The sequence below is a fragment of the Chlorocebus sabaeus genome, chromosome 1 (assembly GCF_047675955.1).
Source record: "Chlorocebus sabaeus isolate Y175 chromosome 1, mChlSab1.0.hap1, whole genome shotgun sequence".
NCBI classification, from domain to species: domain Eukaryota; kingdom Metazoa; phylum Chordata; class Mammalia; order Primates; family Cercopithecidae; genus Chlorocebus; species Chlorocebus sabaeus.
The window spans coordinates 69,608,508-69,627,047 of NC_132904.1; the positions used below are offsets into that span (position 1 = coordinate 69,608,508).

At 43.0% G+C, this 18,540-nt stretch overlaps 1 protein-coding gene across 2 annotated transcripts in view; it reads right to left on the minus strand.

Moving 5' to 3' along the window:
- Positions 1-18,218, minus strand: part of FCHSD2 (FCH and double SH3 domains 2) — a 318,513-nt gene extending 300,295 nt beyond the window's left edge. The window contains exons 1-2 of one of the 2 annotated variants that reach the window (XM_008020056.3): positions 17,374-18,218; positions 15,552-15,649 (exon numbers count right to left, since the gene is read on the minus strand). In XM_008020056.3, the coding sequence (XP_008018247.1) occupies positions 15,552-15,649; positions 17,374-17,394 (119 nt within the window). In that variant the 5' untranslated portion in view covers positions 17,395-18,218. Of the gene's footprint in view, positions 1-15,551; positions 15,650-17,373 lie in introns of those variants that run through there. The other variant, XM_073019212.1, reaches the window with a different exon arrangement.
- Between the last annotated feature and the right edge of the window lie 322 nt (positions 18,219-18,540).

Genomic DNA, 18,540 nt, shown 5'->3' on the forward strand with positions numbered 1-18,540 from the left:
CAGGGGGGCAGAAGTTGCAGTGAGCTGAGATCATGCCATTGCACTCCAGCCTGGGCGACATAGTAAGACTCTATCTCAAAAAAATAGGAAATAATGGCCAGAAGTTTCCCAGGTTTCATAAAAAGCATCAACCATTGAATGATGAACCCCAAACAAGATAATTACAGACACTATACTAGTCACATTACACTCAAACTGTAGGAAACCAAAGATAAAGAGAAAAAAAGCTATTAGAGCAAGGAAAGGCACATTCCACAGATGTGAACAAGTCTATAAGTAAGAGCTAACTTCTCATCAGAAATGATGAAAGCCAGAAGACACTGGAGTGACCAACCCAGAATTCTACATCCAGCAAAAATATCTTCCTAAAATGAGGGTGAAATAAAGACATTTTCAGATATACGAAAGCTAAGAGAATTGTCAAAAGCTGCAGAATTGCACCAGAAACGCTGAAGGAAGTTCCTTAAGCTGAAAGGAAATGACAACAGATGGAAACTCAAACCTGTATGTTGGTCTCAGGAAGGAAAGAAGGATCAGGATTAGTAAATATAAGACTTTTTTTCCTTCTCTTAATCTTATTAAAAGATCACTGTTTAAAGAAAACTAACATTATGAGGTTTATAAAGTATGCAGCACAAAGTCTGGGATGGAATAACTGTAATTAGACCATTGTAAGGTCATATGTGGAATGGTACAATATTAACTCTAACTAGACAGTGATAAATTAAGAATGCATGGTGTAGATCAAGTGTGGTGGCTCATGTCTATAATCCCAATACTTTGGGAGGCCAAAGCAGGAGGACTGCTTGAGCTCCACAGTTCAGGACCAGCCTAGGTGACATAGTAAGACCCTGTCTCTACTAAGAATTTAAAAAATTAGCCAGGCATAGTGGCACACATCTGTAGTCTGAGCTACTCAGGAGGCTGAGGCAAGAGGATTGTTTGAGCTTAAGTAGTTGAGGCTGCAGTGAACCATGATCACAGCACTATAATCTAGCCCAGACAACAGAGTGAGACCCTGTCTCAAAAAAAATAAAAACAAAAAACATAATATCATATCTTAGAATGACCACTTTAAAAACAGAGGAATAGCTAACAAATGCAAAAAAAAAAAAAAAAAAAAAAAAAGAAGAAATAAATAAAATGGAATACTAACAATTTCAACTGATTCAATGTAACTAAGAAAAACTATTATATAAAACACTTCTTTTAGTAAAACAGAGCAAACAATTCTTCCATAGAGACAGTTGGCTAACGCAAAACTACATTTTACAACAGAAACAATGTTTAAATTGATGGCTATGATATAAAACCTTTGGATAAAGGCAGCTAAAATGAAATTTGAGATTAGGCAAGACTCTAACTATCTAACATGTTTGCTTGTTTCAAGACAAAATAATCCACGACCAGGTGCGGTGGCTCACACCTGTAATCCCAGCACTTTGGGAGGCCGAGGTGGGCGGAACACAAGGTCAGAAGTTCAAGACCAGGCTGGCCAACATGGTAAAACCCCATCTCTACCATCTCTACTAAAAACACAAAAATTAGCCGTCTGTAGTCGTGGGCACCTGTAATCCCAGCTACTCGGGAGGCTGAGGCAAGAGAATCGCTTGAACCTGGGAGGCAGAGGTTGCAGTGAGCTGAGATCATGCCACTGCACTCCAGCCTGGGCAACAGGGCAAGACTCCCTCTAAAAAAAAAAAAAAATTCCACAATACAGAAAGAAAGGAACACAGTAGTACATAAAGCTTGTTTTCCCAACTTTGTGCTACAACCAACTGGAAACCAATCATTTTATGAAGAAAAGTTTGTAAATCAAGTATTCTTAATACTTTTATATATTAGAAATACATTTTAAAGTCTATTAATAATGAAAATAGCTTCACTAAAAACTAATTAAAAGCCAAAAATGGCGTTTTAGCATCAACGAATATGAACTTTTACAACATCTGTTAAATATCTGTTATGCTTAACAGATATGCAATAAAATGTTTACCAGTATTACTGAATCATTGAATTTTAGTTTTGAGCATAATATACACACAGTTTAAAACTCAAAACACACAAAAAGTAATATACAATAAAAAGTTTAGACTGGGTGCAATGGCTCACGTCTGTAATCCCAGCACTTTGGGAGGCCAAGGCAGGTGGATCACTTGAGGCCAGAAGTCCAAGACAAGCCTGGCCAACAAGGCAAAACCCTATCTTTATGAAAAATACAAAAATTAGCCGAGCATCATGCTGCACACCTGTAATCCTAGCTACTCAGGAGGCTGAGGCACAAGAATTCTTGAACATGGGAGGCAGAGGTTGCCGTGAGCCGAGGTTGCACCACTGTGCTCCAGCCTGGGCAATGGAATAAGACTCTGTTTCAAAAGCAAACAACAAAAAAAAGTATCTGTCCCTTGCTCCCATCCTCCAATCACCAGTAAGAGGAAAAACAATTATCACTAAAATACAGTCAGGAGACATACATACTATATACTCCAACTTGTTTCTGTGGACATGGTAACACTTTTCATAACACCAGAAATAACATTTTCTTTTTAAATTGGGATTATTTCAAAGCTCACAAAACAGAAAACATCTGGATGACAAAGGATTCCCACATGAATGCCAAAAAGATCAAATGGAATGTTAAAATAAAGCATGATCAAGGAACACTGGAAGGACACAACAAAATGAAATTAACAAAAATACCAGCTAAGATTCCATAAATTACTCCTGACCAACACTGACAGAATATCTGCAGCAGCGGGACAAAGGACAGGGTTACAAGTTTCTGTGCCTAGATCCCAAATTAGTTACTGAAAAGCCAAGATCACAAACCAGACTTAGAAAAATAACTCCTGCTTATGCATCAGATCACCCCTGAAGACTGATACCAACAACACGGAATGGCATCTGTGGGGCTCAAATGAACATCTGGAGAATTTACAAAGAAAACCATCGACTTGGCCAGGTGCGGTGGCTCACGCCTGTAATCCCAGCACTTTGGGAGGCCGAGGTGGGCGGATCACTTCAGGTCAGGAGTTCAAGACCAGCCTGGTCAACATGATGAAGCCCCATCTCTACTAAAAGTACAAAAAAATTAGCCGGGCGTAGGGCACACACCTGTAATTCCAGCTACTCGGGAGGCTGAGGCAGGAGAATCACTGGAACCCGGGAGGCGTAAGTTGCAATGAGCCAAGATCGTGCCACTGCACTCCAGCCTGGGAGACAGAGTGAGACCCCCTCTCAAAAAAAAAAAAAAAAAAGAAAACCATTGACTTACCACCTCGGGCCTCCTCAGATAAACCGCTTCAGACTTGATACTCTCAAGAGTAAATTGTCAATCATCAATTATTAAGGGGCAAATTATTCAGCTAAGGGTGATTAAAACACTTTACATGGCCTTCCCTCTTTTCAATTTAGTCACTTCACTAATGCTTTCACCTGAGAAGTAAAAAGAAGTTCACAGCTGGGTGCAGTGGCTCAAGCCTGTAATCCCAACACTTTGGGAGGCCGAGACAGAATGCGGGGGAGGAATCACCTCAGGTCAAGAGTTCGAGACCAGCCTGGCCAACATAGTGAAGCTCCATCTCTCCTAAAAACACAAAAAATTAGCCGGGCATTGTGGCATGCACCTGTAATCCCAGCTACTCGGGAGGCTAAGGCAGAAGAATTGCTTGAACCCGGGAGGCAGAGGTTACAGTGAGTCAAGATCACTCCACTGTACTCCAGCCTGGGCGACAGAGCAAGACTCCATCTCAAAAAACAAAAAAAAAAAAAAATGAGTTCACTAAGAACACAATTGCCTGAGGGCCCTTAGACCACCATTTCTCCAAATTATCAGAAGACTGAAAGTGGTAAGATTGGGAGGAGAATCCTAAGAGGCCACTGGCGTAGTGGCCCACTATTTATGGAAAATACAAAAATCTACTCCTAACCTCACATATTTAATTCAAAAGGAGTTGGGAAGGGGGAATACAAATGATTTCTATGGAGCCTTTAATTACCAGTTGGCTTGGGACAACTGGAGTTCCAGTGATATCCCTCATAATCTAACCCCGATGCATTTTTTAATACTTTTATGGGAACCTCTAGGAGTAAACTGGCAATGGGTCCCTGCAGCAAATCAGGCAAAACAATAATGTGGCAAAAGCTACATTACTGCCACCACTACCCTTTCTGTTTGTAGGCAAGGACCCACTTCCAAGATCACATTCCCAGCCTCCTCTGCAGCTAGGCATGCTCAAGCATACGAAGCAAACACAGACAATGAAATATAAGGGAAAGTCTATTGAGATAATTTTTTGTAAAAATTTCTTCCCTAGTGGAACAAAAAAAAAAAGGAAGAAAACAGAGATGGGGGAAGGAGGGAAAAAGGTAGGAAAAATTTGCATAAGGCTAAATTGTCCCATCCTCCTCTTCTTCTACCTGAAGTTGTTATATGAAAATATAGTACTTGGAGTTGCAGAAACTATCCAGCAATCATGAGGAGAATTATTACCAACATACAGAAAGATGGCAGGTACCTAGGACTACTAACCGTGGTGAAAGATTCTGTAACATCACTTGAGCAGTTTATCTTTGAGGTTAATTTCCGGTTTCAACCCACAGGTTACTCTTTAAAGAATAAGTCAGACTATAATTTTTTTTTTTTTTTTTTTGAGACACAGTCTCACTCTGTCGCCCAGGCTGCAGTGCAGTGGTGTGATCTCAGCTCACTGCAACCTCCGCCTCCTGGGTGCAAGCGATTCTCCTGCCTCAGCCTCCCAAGTAGCTGGGACTACAGGCACATGCCACCACGCCTGGCTAATTTTTCGTATTTTTAGTAGAGACGGGATTTCACCATGTTGGCCAGGATGGTCTCGATCTCCTGACTTCTTGATCTGCCCACTTAAGCCTCCCAAAGTGCTCGGATTACCGGCGTGAGCCACTGCGCCCAGCCAGAGACTGTAAATTTCTAAATTGATGTTCTCAATTACAAAACAAATTACAGCCAGGCGCCATAATTTGTGAACTAGAATTGATACCCAGGTTGCATGCCTCTAAACCAGGGGTCCCCAACTCCCAGGCCATGGACCACTAACAGTCCGTGTCCCGTTACAAACTGGGGCACACAACAGGAGGTAAGTGGCGGGCAAGCAAGCAGGCGAAGCTTCGTCTGTATTTACAGTCGCCCCCCATTGCTCACATTGCCACCTGAGCTCTGCCTCTTGTCAGATCAGCAGTAGCGTTAGATTCTCATAGCACGAACCCTATTGTGAACTGCACATGCAAGGAATCTAGGTTGCATGATCCTTATGAGAATCTAATGCCTGATGATCTGTCACTATCTCCCACAACCCCAGATGAGACCGTCTAGTTGCAGAAAAACAAGCTCAGCGCTCCCACTGATTCTACAGTATGTTGGATTGCATAATTATTTCCTTATATATTACAATGTAACAACAATAGGAATAAAGTGTACAATAAATGTGATGCACTTGAATCATCCCAAAAACATCCCCCCGACCCCGCCCGCAGTCCATGGGAAAACTGCGTTCCAAGAAACCAGTCCCTGGTGCCAAAAAGGGTTGGGGACCACTGCTCTAAACTAGCACTTGTTCCAGTATATCACACCTATGCTACCATACAAATTACCTTCATAATCTCTTATATTTATATACTTGGGTGTGGCTAAAAAGACCAGGTGAAGGTAAAGTATACACAAAAATTATTCAATACTTTTTTCTTAGAGATAGGGTCTTGCTAACTTGCCCAGGCTGGAGTGTAGTGGCTACTCACAAGTACTATCATAGCTCACTGCAGCCCTAAGCTCCTGGGCTCAAGCAGATCCTCTTGCCTTAGCGAGGACTACAGGCACATGTTACGGTGCCAGAGTAACATTTCTATTCTTAACCCTAGAGATAAGTAACTTTCATTATTAGTCCTTAGTTTAATACCATCAAGTTCAGGAGAGTATCCTCCATTCATGTCTATGAATCATAAAATATCTTCACCTGCAGTGGGCTGCAATGGCTGTCCCATTCAGAACAGAATCTTTAAATTTTAGGAGCAGGTAAAGATTTATGAATAATGGCTTATGAGCTAATAAACCAACAGTCACCAATAGGAAGAGGTATTACTAAAACCCTAATTCTTTCAATTCAAGTACACAGTGGTCTGTGACAAAAAAGGTTTAATTAAATAGACCCTCTCAAACTATATTTCCTTCTCTGCCTAGTTAGCATCTCCTTCTTATTCTCCCCCAACATAACTGACAATAATATGGAAGTATATATTTAAACCTAAATTTTATTTAGTCATTTGAAGTTGCATATTACCTTTTATTAATTTTAAAATCAGGTAATTTTCTTTCTTTCTTCTCTCAAAGAAACGTTATTTAAGTGTAGCCCTACTTGATCTTTTTTCTTGCAGCTCTCAGTTTTTGAAAAATTCTCCCTCTCAAGATTTACAACATTTTAAGTTCTAATTTGAAAGAACACTAATTGAGAAGCAATTATGATTGCTGAATGAATTTTTAAATACCAGAGTCCAGTACCTGATCTACTACTTCCAGTTTTCATCATATCTAAAACATCACTGAGGGCTGGGCATGGTGGCTCATGCCTGTAATCCCAGCACTTTGGGAGCTCGAGGCAGGCAGATCACTTGAAGCCAGGAGTTGGAGATCAGCCCTAACCATCATAGTGAAACCCCATCTCATATAAACTACAAAAATTAGGCCAGGCGACGTGGCTCACGCCTGTAATCCCAGCACTTTGGGAGGCCGAGGTGGGCTGATCACGAGGTCAGGAGATCGAGACCATCCTGGCTAACATGGTGAAATCCCGTCTCAACTAAAAATACAAAAAAAAAATATTAGTCAGGCGTGGTGGCGGGCACCTGTAGTCCCAGCTACTCAGGAGGCTGAGGCAGGAGAATGGCGTGAACCCAGAAGGTGGACCTTGCAGTGAGCCGAGATAGTGCCACTGCACTCCAGCCTGGGCAACAGAGCGAGACTCCGTCTCAAAAAAAAAAAAAAATTACCACAAAAATTATCTGGGCATGCAGGAGGGTGAGGCATAAGGATCGCTTGAGCCTGGAAGGCAGAGGTTGCAGTAAGCCAAGATCACACCACTGCACTCCAGTCTAGGCAACAAACCAAGACTGTGTCTCCAAAAAAAATAAAATTTTTGAGTTTAAAAAATAAAAACACCATTAACTGCAAGACACATTATTTTATATTCTGCTAAGAAAAAATGCTGCCAATTAACACAATACCCTGTCACTTAGAATTTTTATTTATACTTATTAAAAGAATTATTTTAAACTTATTTAGTCAGAGTTTAGCATATATTACTTCTATGCATAATAAAAAAAGATAAATGAAATAAACTAGTGCATAAATGGGTCATATTCAGAGTTGAACTCTTCTGAATCATTTTTTTTAACCAGTCATTGATATCCATATTTTTCCACAAATTACCATCCTCCATGCTATCAAAAAAGCCCAGGTGATCCAACATTTGTATTCCAACCATTGTCTCTGGGATTTTCTTACAAGCCTGCTGATACCCATCCCACAAGTTCCATGCATGAAGAGGCAATGACAACTGCATCACAGCCTAAAAGAACCATAAGATGCATCTTGATTTCAGAAATGTAAGAATGTAAAAAAATGTGCTTCTTATAATTCATGAAACAGAATAACTTCCTTTTATGCCTTGAATAAGACAAAATTTTTCCTGGACTTCAGTTTTCCACTAATAACAGTAGCTACCAATGCTAAATACCTACCATTCTTAGCATTTCACCTGTCTCATTTTACTTCACAGAAAAGCAAAAAGGTCAATATTAATCTTGTTTCACACATATAAAATACTGAAGCTCAGAAAAGCTAAGCCACTTGTCCAAGATTACTCAGCTAATAAGCAGCAGAGCTGGGTTTCAATCTATGGCCTACCTTCGAAGTTCTTATTCTTTCCATTACCAGTGGTTCTCAAAATTAAGTGCACATAAAAAACTCAGGTGAGGACCGGCACTGTGGCTCATGCCTGTAATCCCAGCACTTTGGCAGGCTGAGACAGGTGGATTGCTTGAGCCCGGGAGTTTGAGACCAGCCTGGGCAACATGGCAAAACCCATCTCCACCAAAAAAAAAATATATATATATATATAAAAAAATTAGCTGGGCATGGTGGTGTGCACCTGTAGTCCTAGCTACTCCAGAGGCTGGGTCAGAGGATTGCTTGATCCCAGAAGGTGGAGATTGCAGTGAGCCATGATCATGCCCCTGCACTCCAGTCTGGGTGACAGAATGAAACTGTATCAGAAAAAAAAGAAAAGAAAAGAAACTCAGGTGATCCTTCCATAGAATGGGAAAAAAATACTGCATATATTTGCCAATCATATATTTGCAAATCTGGTAAGTTATAAAGAACTCTTAAAATTCAATAAAAACAATTTTTTTAATGGGCAAAGCATCTGAATAGACATTTCTTCAAAGAAAATATACAAACGGCCAATAAGCATATGAAAAAATGCTCACCATCATAAGCTGTTGGAAAAATGCTAGTCAAAGCCACTTACAATATCACTTCACATCCACTAGAATGCCTATAATCAAAAAGACAGACAATAACATGCACTGGCCATGATGTGGAGAAATAGGAACCATCATGTATTATTGCTGGTGGGAATATAAAATGGAGCAGCTGTTTTGCAAGACAGTTTGAAAGTTCCTCAAAAAGTTAAACAGAGTTATCATATGACCCAGACATTCCATTTTTAGGTATATATCCAAGAGAAAAACATATATCCATACAAAAACTTGTACATGAATGTTCACAGCAGCATTATTAATAATAGTAAAAAGTAGAAACAACCCAAATCTCTGTCAACTGATGAAGGGATTAATAAAATGTGTCATATCCATACAATGGGATATTATTTGGCAATAAAAAGGAATGAAGTAATGATACTACAACCTGACGAATCTTGAAAACATTATGCCAGGCTGGGCGTGGTGGCTCACGCCTATAATCCCAGCACTTTGGGAGGCCAAGGCAGGTGGATCACTTGAGGTCAAAAGATGGCAAAACCCCATCTCTACTAAACCTCACTGAGGTTTTGAGATGGCAAAACCCCATCTCTACTAAAAATACAAAAATCAGCTGAGCATGGTGGCAGGTACCTGTAAACCCAGCTACTCAGGAGGCTGAGACAGGAGAACTGCATGAACCCGGGAGGTGGAGGTTGTAGTGAGCCGGGATTGGGCCACTGCACTCCAGTCTGAGTGACACAGAGAAACTCTGTCTCAAAGAAAAGAAAAAAAAAAAAAAAAAGAACCCATTATGCCAAAATAAGCCAGTCACAAGAAACTACAATGTTACAGAATTCCATTTATATAGATTCCATTTCTGTGGAGACAGAAAGTAGATAAGTGGTTGCTTAAGGCTGGAGAGGGTGATGGGGAGCAACTGCTAACGGGTACCAAGTTTCTTTTAGGGGGAACTAAAACATTTTAAATTGGCATGATGATTGTACAACCCTATTAAAAAAAAAAAAAGTTGAATGGTATACTTTAAATGGGATATGTAATCATCTACGATATGCAGTCGCATCATGGTAACTTAATGGTATGTACATTGTATATAAATAAAGCCTTTAAAAAAAAAAAAAAAAAAAAAAAAAACTCTAGACCAGATTAGATTACCTCTAAGTCTCTGAGACACTGAAAAAGGGTCTCAGCATCACGCACAGTGGCTTGTACCTGTAACCCCAACACTTTGGGAGGTCAAGGTGGGAGGATCACTTGAGCCCAGGAGTTCAAGAGCAGTTCGGGCAACATAGTGAAACCCTGTCTCTACAAAAAATACAAAATTAGCCAGGCATGGTGGTACATGCCTGTGGTCCCAGCTACTCAGGAGGCTGAGATAGAAGGATCACTTAAGTCTGGGAGATCGATACTGCAGGGAGCCATGATCACACCACTGCGCTCCAGCTTGGGTGACAGAATGAGAACCTGTCTCCAAAAAAAAAAAAAATCTCAGAACATCCATAAACAGACCTCGGAATCCAACCTCCCGTGACTCCTGGGAATCTACAGTTCAGAGAAAGTAACACGCAGTACAGTAATTCCTCATTTGAGGTCTCTAGACCACCAGATGTCTGCAAAGGCAGGACAGGTGCTTCTTGAGCCAGTTTCAATTCTTCAGAACATCTATAAGAAATCACATATTCAGCCTTCTCTGGGGTAAAGTTTTTTAAGTGTCTTTGACTTTGGCTAAACTCACATTAACGGTTTGAAAATAGTGATTTAGAGCTGACTGACAGCTCAATGTATAAAAAAATAAGAAAACAAATTGTTCCCTGATAATATACTGTTTTTTGGGGAGAGGGTTGTTTTTTGGTTTTTGGGTTTTTTTTGAGACAGAGTCTAGCTCTGTCGCTCAGGATGGAGTGCTGTGGCACTATCTCAGCTCACTGCAACCTCCACGTCCCAGGTTCAAGTGATTCTCCTGCCTCAGCCTCCCAAGTAGCTAGAGTAGCTAGGATTATAGGTGTGTGCCACCATGCCCAGCTAATTTTTGTATTTTTAGTAGAGACAGGGTTTCACCATGTTGGCCAGGCTGGTCTCAAACCCCTGACCTCAAGTGATCCACCCGCCTCGGCCTCCCAAAGTGCTGGGATCACAGGCATGAGCCACCGCACCCAGACTCCTGATAATATATTACACTTTTTGATAGGCAAAATATTTTTTACAACTGGACTCATGATGAATTCCTTGGTTAAAAGCTTGGGAAACACAGATACATGGGACAGTACGGTAGTATGGAAATCAGGACAAATAGCTTAGAGTCCTCACAAATATAATTCACTTCATTTCACTGTGCCTCAGTTTCCACTTTCATCTATAAAATGAACATACATATTATTCACCTGACTAAAATTCAATAATTTTTCCATATTATAGACCTCCTTAAAATGTCTTCTAAGAAGGTAATTCTTTATATTCTGGGTCACTGCAAAAAATTTTCTTAACTGACTGTACTCAGCACAGCATAGGATAAACAATCCTAAGAAGAAAAGTACACAGACTCTAGTATGTAGAAACTTATTGTAAGTGGTCTTAAAAAGCAAAGAGAAAAAAATATAATAATAAACTAAAAAGAAAGTAGACTACTTGTCTACTGCTGATAGCAAAAGTCAACAGAAAACACATCAGTATAAAACCTCCCCAAAGCATGGAAAGTCCCGATTAACAACAAATTAGTTGTCTTTTCATCTCACACTTCATTCCCAAAATACTAGCTTCCAAATGCCATCCACAGAACAAATGAACTGAAGAAGGGGAGGAGAACAAAGGAGAAAAACGGTATCATAATTGGTCTCCTCCCCTCGAAATTCCAAAAGATAAGAACTGGGGACCCTGGAGGTGGGTTGCAGCAGTAGTGGCTCACTTCTGTAATCCCAGCACTTTGGGAGGCTGAGGTGGGATAATCACTTGAGCCCAGGAGTTCAAGACCAGCATGGGCAACAAACAAACTCTGTCTCTACACAGTTTTTAAAATAAGCCAGTTGTGACGGCACATGCCTATAGTCCTAGGTACTCAGGAGGCTAAGGCAGGAGGATCGCCTGAACCCAGGAGGACAAGGACATAGTGAGCTAAGATCACACCACTGCATTCCAGCCTGGGCAACAGAGCAAGACTCTTGTCTCTTAAGAAAAAAAAAATGAAAGAAAGGAAGAAGAAGGGACGTAAGGGGGAAGAAATAGATAAAATTCAGCATAAAATTCTATTTACAGTCTAATATGCTGTGTATTTTATTTTTAACTTTTTTCAATGTCATAAAAACTTTTGATATTTTCTCAGGCTGAGCACAGTGGCTTGACAGTAGGATTACTTGAGCCCAGAAGTTTAAGACCAGTCTGAGTAACATGGTGAGACCCCATCTCTACAAAAAATACAAAAATTAGCCGCGCACCTGGAGTCTCAGCTACCCTGGAGGATGAGATGGGAGGATCGCTTGAGCTTGGGAGGAGAGGTTACAGTAAGCAGAGATCACACCACTGCATTCCAGCTTAGGCAACAGAGTGAGACTCTGCCTCAAATTAAATATATATATATATATATCTACTACTAATTTCTTTAAGAATAAAAAGCTATTGGTACATTTCTGAGTGAATTCATACTAACTTAAATTGAGCATAAAACTGGCAAGAGGCACTGGTGAGAAGGAGCACTAATCTCAAAAGAGGAAAAGCAAGCAAGATCCTTTACAACTTAATTTATATAAAAACCCAAGTTGGGGCCAGGCGCAGTGGCTCATGCCTGTAATCCGAGCATTTTGGGAGGTCGAGGCGGGAGGATCACTTAGGTCAGGAGTTCAAAAGCAGCCTGGCCAACATGGTGAAACTCAGCCTCTACTAACAATACAAAAAAATTAGCCAGGTGTGGTGGCAGCTACTAGGGAGGCTGAGGCAGGTGAATTGCTTGAACCCAGGAGGCAGAGGTTGCAGTGAGCTGAGATTGCACTACTGCACTCCAGCCTGGCCAACAGAGCAAGACTTCATCTCAAAAACAAACAAAAAACACCCAAGTTCAGAGATTTCCAATGAACTTTTAAAAAATCATTCCACTTGCTAGAGCAGACAAGAGAAGCCAGATCACCTCCTTCCTTAGGCAACTGAAGTTATCATGAATACCAAGAGAAGGCAAGTTTCAACTTTTTCAATATTATCTTTGAAAAAAAAAAAAAAAAGCAAATCAGAAACCTAAACCCTTGTTTTAGTAGGTAATACAGTATCTTATTCACAACTCTATGGGAATGAAAGGATTCATTCCATTAAGTTAATATAGATAGAAGAACATACTAACTCCTTCAAACAAATAACCTGTTAATCCTTGGAGCACCAACAATCTCTGCCTTTATATATTATATACTCTACAACAAACAGGATAGTGTATTTAAAGTGATCACATGAACCAAAGTATATAACACAAGCTCAACAGAGGCCCCTATAGCCCCCTACAGAGTATATACAGTATCTCACCCAAGAAAAAATAAGATACATTTAAATATGGCCAGTCACATTCATTTGACAAGGTATAAAGATACAAAAATGAGTAATAGCCCATAACTTCAAAGACTTCACCTGAGGGAGGATGCCAGAAGCATGTGCAAAAATCAAAATCCTTTGAGATCACAGAGAACAAGGAACTTGCAGTTATTGGTAATCAAGAATTTGTCAGGTGAAAAAGTGGGAGGAAAGGTACCAACAGGCAAAGACAACAGCATACACAGAGGTATGAATGTAGACTGCACAATTAGACAACCTGATGTCCCGAGCGACCAGAGCTGGGGGAAGAAAGAGGAAGGATGCATGGGCATGAAATGGTAGCAACCAAGCCAGGAAAGGAAGCTTGCAGCTGGGTTGCAGAGAACTATATATACTATGACAAGGTGTTTGGCCTTTATCTAGAAGGCCACAGAGGAGTTATCTATAATAATGTTTTTAGAAAGCTAACTGGTGGTAATGTGGAAGAAATATTTAAAAGGAGAGATGGGAGATGGAAGATATAAGGACACCACTACAATAATTAGGATACTAGTATAATGCAAGCCAAATGTGACAGATCAGCAATAATACAAACTAAGCAACAGGAACAGGAGCAAGAGACTATATCAACTTAGCTTAGATGTGTGCCATATCTCACATGCATTGTGATTTGATCTATACAACCTTGGGGAACAGAGGCCATTATTGCCTCTTTTTACAAATGAGAAAAATTAAGTTTATAAAGATTAATTCATTTTCCACAAGTCAGCACAGATATCAGGACACAAACTCAGGACTGTCTGACTGCAGTGTCCATATTCTTTACCATAAGCTCCTGTACCAAGCTACAGACAATAGGGGAAAAATGCAGACAAAATGCAATCAAGAAGTCTTTAGAAGACACAATCAACAGGAGTTATTACAACCACTGACCACCGATACCCCACACGGGATCTTCATTTACACACTAATTCTGCCTTCCTGAACTGCTTCTGAAAATTTATTACTTTCTTCATCTAGAGATTTCTTAGTTTGCTTAATAAGTTAAAAACCTTAAACTTTTAACCACATCAAGAGTTTCAGCTATCTCACACAGGAATTTTTTTTTTTTTTTCTTTTGAGACAGGGTCTCACTCTGTTGCCCAGGCTGGAGTGCAGTGTTGCCATCTTGGCTCACTGCAACCTCCACCTACTGGGTTCAAGCAATTCTTCTGCCTCAGCCTCCCGAGTAGCTAGGACTACAGGCGCATGCCACCATGCCTGGCTAATTTTTGTATTTTTAGTAGAGACAGTGTTTCATCATGTTGGCCAGGCTGGTCTCAAACTCCAGACCTCAGGTCATCTGCCTACCTCAGCCTGCCAAAGTGCTGGGATTACAGGTGTGAGCCACCACGCATGGCCTCACATAGGAATTTTTAAGTCTAAATATTTTCTTATGGTTATAACAAGGGGGGAAAGACAAATACAGAATTAAAATTGTAATTTTCAGTCAGAAAACAACAATCTTGATATATCCAGATTGGATGAGAATAGATTTATATGCCTTAGTCAGAAACCCTAACGACATGTATACAACAGAAATGCTTATAGTGCCTAAATATAGGAGAGGAAAAAAAGGAAATTCTTAAAACTAAAATCTTTGGGCTACAAACAGCAATCCAAACACATAATTTTATGATAACACCATCGAGTTAATATTTTTCATGAAACCAACATGAAGTGTACTACCAGAAAACTAGGTAACTGATAAGGCTTACAGACCCAATTCCAATTTGATAAATGTATTACAAAAGGGAAATAAGAATTGCAGCCACTCTTGTTTCACCATGCAAATCATCTCCCATTCTAGACAAATATCTTTGTTGAACTGTCAGTCTATATTAAAAGACTGTTAAATAAGTGGTATTTCTTTCATTAAAATAAGTCATCCATCCCTCTAGGAAGAAAGATACTGATTTTCACAATATTAGCAAGATGTCTTAGCTATTCAAAGTTATCTTGACTATGAATATGAGTAACCTCAATAATAAAACAAAATATGATAAACACACTTCTCACTAAATTTGGCACTCAAAGACAAAGTTGTATTTGTCATGTTCTAACCCAGTGAGAGCATATAATCATCTGGGGTTGACTGGCTCACCCCCAGATATTAACCATTAACCACAAGTGTTGGTTTAAAAATCTAACTGTGTAAAACTGTTAAGGTCAATAAAATGATTGTTACAGTTCCATGGAAAGATTATTTAAACAAGAATCTTTAATTATTATAATTTGACTAATAAGACTTTTAAGGTCCTTTTTTCCAAATACTATGTGTGCATTATAGGTCCCCTACTGAAGGAAAAAGTTTGTATTGTGTTAGTTCCAGTTCTAATTTCCAGCTGAGTCAAAGTTCTAACAGCCTTAAAGCAGGAAATCCAAAAGGAAATTCCATCATCAGTTCCTGGGGCTTGGTAACTCAAAGCTTCTTTGAAACAGAGAAATAGAAGTCCTTGAACTATTTACTATAGCCTTACCTCATATCTTCAAGCAAATCACATTCTGCTTGATGTTTGGCTTGAAGTTTTGTCATCTGCTCAACTTGAATGTTTTTCAGTTCTTGGGTAACTTTCACCTAAAATACACCATATATTTATGAAGGTCTTTTTACAAATTTAACCCAAAAAAATTGCTTAAGGAAAATACATCTGTCAGAATATGTCTCTTGCTCGCCTCTCCCCTGAAGGCCATAAATCTATTATTCGCCATCTAGTTTTATTTACTGAAGATACTTACTTAATGAAAAATTAAAGCCAAATAGCCTGAACAGAGGTTTAATGAAAATACACGACTATAAATATTACAAACTAAAGACATGCAAAATAAACTGCCAGTCATTCCATTTCATACACAAGCTCAATCCATGTCTAGGTCTTCCTAGAGTTTTAAAAGAGGCTGTCTTCTATTTCTAAAAAAGATTCAAAGACTTTAACCACCAGGAGAGGCGAGCAGAGTGTGGATGGGGGCTGGGAGCCTAAGAGTGCCTGATACCCAATGACCAATATTTACACAATCATGATAATATGCATGAATCGACTACATAAATTACTCCATAATGGCTGCGAAAAAGCACACTGTCTCAGAATGATGCCCTCGACTTGCTGACAGCGCATCAAATCACAATCTCTTTCTCACAAAGGAGAAAGCAAAAGTGACCTTCCAGCATATGCAGTGCTTTTAAACTACCCCGGCAAGCCGATCCCGGTAGAGGCTCCACTTCAAACAGCGAGAACAGCAAATGCCTGCTGGCCAGAGAGCCTCGCCCGCCAGGCCGGGCCCCAGGGTGCGAAGTTACGGTGGGTCTGGAATCTCGGCCTTAGGAGTGGGACCACTCGGACGGGTGGGGGTACATGTTCGAAAGAAAATGACTCACTTAAATGGAGAAACCCGGATTAGGAAAGAGAGAAAGCAGAGGCAGCAGACACGGGTGAGTTAGGCGTTAGGCAAATGTTTGCCCACGAGGGGAGGACAGAACGGCCTCATCCACCCAGTGCCCAGAGTAGACATTCAGTATCCATCTGTAGGATTAAAAAGACAAGGACACAGCCTCGACCCCTGGGAAAGCTGGGGAAGGGCGCAGCGGGGAGGCTGATGACAAGCAGGGTGCATCCGTCACTCCCACCCTGGTCATCCAACCCCGGATCGCAGTGCACACGCCACGCACCTCCGGGGCCCGGTCCTCGCTTTTCAGAAGACAGCACTACAGCCTCCTCGCCCCTCAGTCGGGAGCGAGGCAGGACCCGTCAATCCTTAATTTATTTTCCCTTGGGGTGGGGAGGCGGTGACTATTCCAACTTCTTTTCGGCCGCCCCGTGGGAAAAGCAGGCCAAACCCTAAGGCTAGGCTAGAAACAAATCCCCCGCAAATTTGCAAACGGGCGGGGCTGGCGACAAGCGGCTGGAGGGCTCAAAGCTGGTGCAGACTAAACAATCACACACGCACAAGGCTCTGCAAAGCTGCCGGGGCGTCCCTGCCTCCCCCTCGGTGCAGCCCGGAGAATGCACTTTGCAGCGGGCAGCATTGCCATGCGCGCGCACACACACAAATGCACACCCGAAACTCTTGTGAAATGTCTGGGGGTCTCCTGCGTAGAAGAGGGACGAGCCCCGGCGGCCCCTCTGTCGGAAAGGCAACTCACGAGCACGCCCCCCACCTGGAGCCGGCAGCAAGTCGGTGACAAGCCCAAGGCGAGGGCGGTCACGGCCCCTTGCGGGAGGGGGAGGGGGCGCAGCGGTCGCCCCAGCCGCGTTCCCAGTACGCATCCCTCTGAACCCCAAAGCCCACCAACTGCGCCCTTACCTTCCTCGGCGGCGGCTGCATGATGCTGAAGGGACATCAATCCTCCCCGACGGCAGCCTTAGCAAGGACCAGGAGGAGGAGGGCCGGAGAGGAGGGGACGGCCCAGCGAGCGCGCGCGTGTGTGAAAGGAGAGCCTAAGAAGCAGGACTTGCCCCGAAGGGAGCAGGCCGGCGGGCGGCAGGAGGACCCCAGCCAGAGAGCGAGTGTGAGGAAAAGGGGGAGGAGCGCCGGGAAGGCTTGGGGCCCGGGCGGCCCGGGGGTGTGTGAGGAAGGAGGCGGAGACGGCGAAGGGGCGGGGGCCCCGGGAGCGGGGTCGCGAGGGTCTCAACCGGCCGGGCGGCGGGTGAGCCGCAGCAGAATTGTCCGCGCTCCCCGTCCGCCGCCTGCTGGGCCGCTCCCGGCGGACGCAACGGCCCCCACCCCACCCACTTAGGCGGCCCGGCCCTCGCTGGGCCTAACGCCCCCGCCCACCCGGGAGGAGGAAGGTGGTGCCGCGCTCCCGGCTAGGGCTCCACCACTCAGGCCGCGGGAATTTCCGGCCTCGCCGCGCGGCGCAGCGCCCCGCTCCGGCTGCTGAGGGTACCGCTCCGTCCAGAGCGGGGTTCGAGGGGCCGGTCCGCGCTGCCGGTAGGGAGCGAGGCCACGGCACAGGGCTTCGTACCGCGGCAGGGGAAGGGGGGAGCTAACGGATTGGTCGGCGGGTGGGAGGTGTAGAAACGCCAGCGCCACGCGAAAATCCCCCCTTTCTCTCCGAGAGTGGCACGTTCCAGACGCCTCCTGGCCTCCCTCCCCCACGCTGAGAGCCAGCCGGGGGCTTCCCGCGCGCTTTCCCGCCAGCTCGCCCCAGCGCGCGTCTCCGCTCGGGGGCGCGCACGTGGGCGGGAGAGGGCTCGGCGCCGACGCACGCGCAGAGGCCGCCCCCGTCTCCTGCCCGCCTTTGCGGCTGCAGTGTGTTAGTGTATGTGTCGGGGGGCGGGGGGTGACGCTCGCAGGGAAATGTTTGCAGTGGGGAGGGGGTCAGCATCCCTGTGGGATACAGAATTCTGGCGTTTGCTTCCTCTCAGCCCCTCAACACCCCACTCTCCCTACCAGCTAGATGTGCGCAAGAGGGACGAGCAAGGACAAGTCGCTTTGCGGCTGGCCGCAGGTGCCAGGCCATTGCGATTG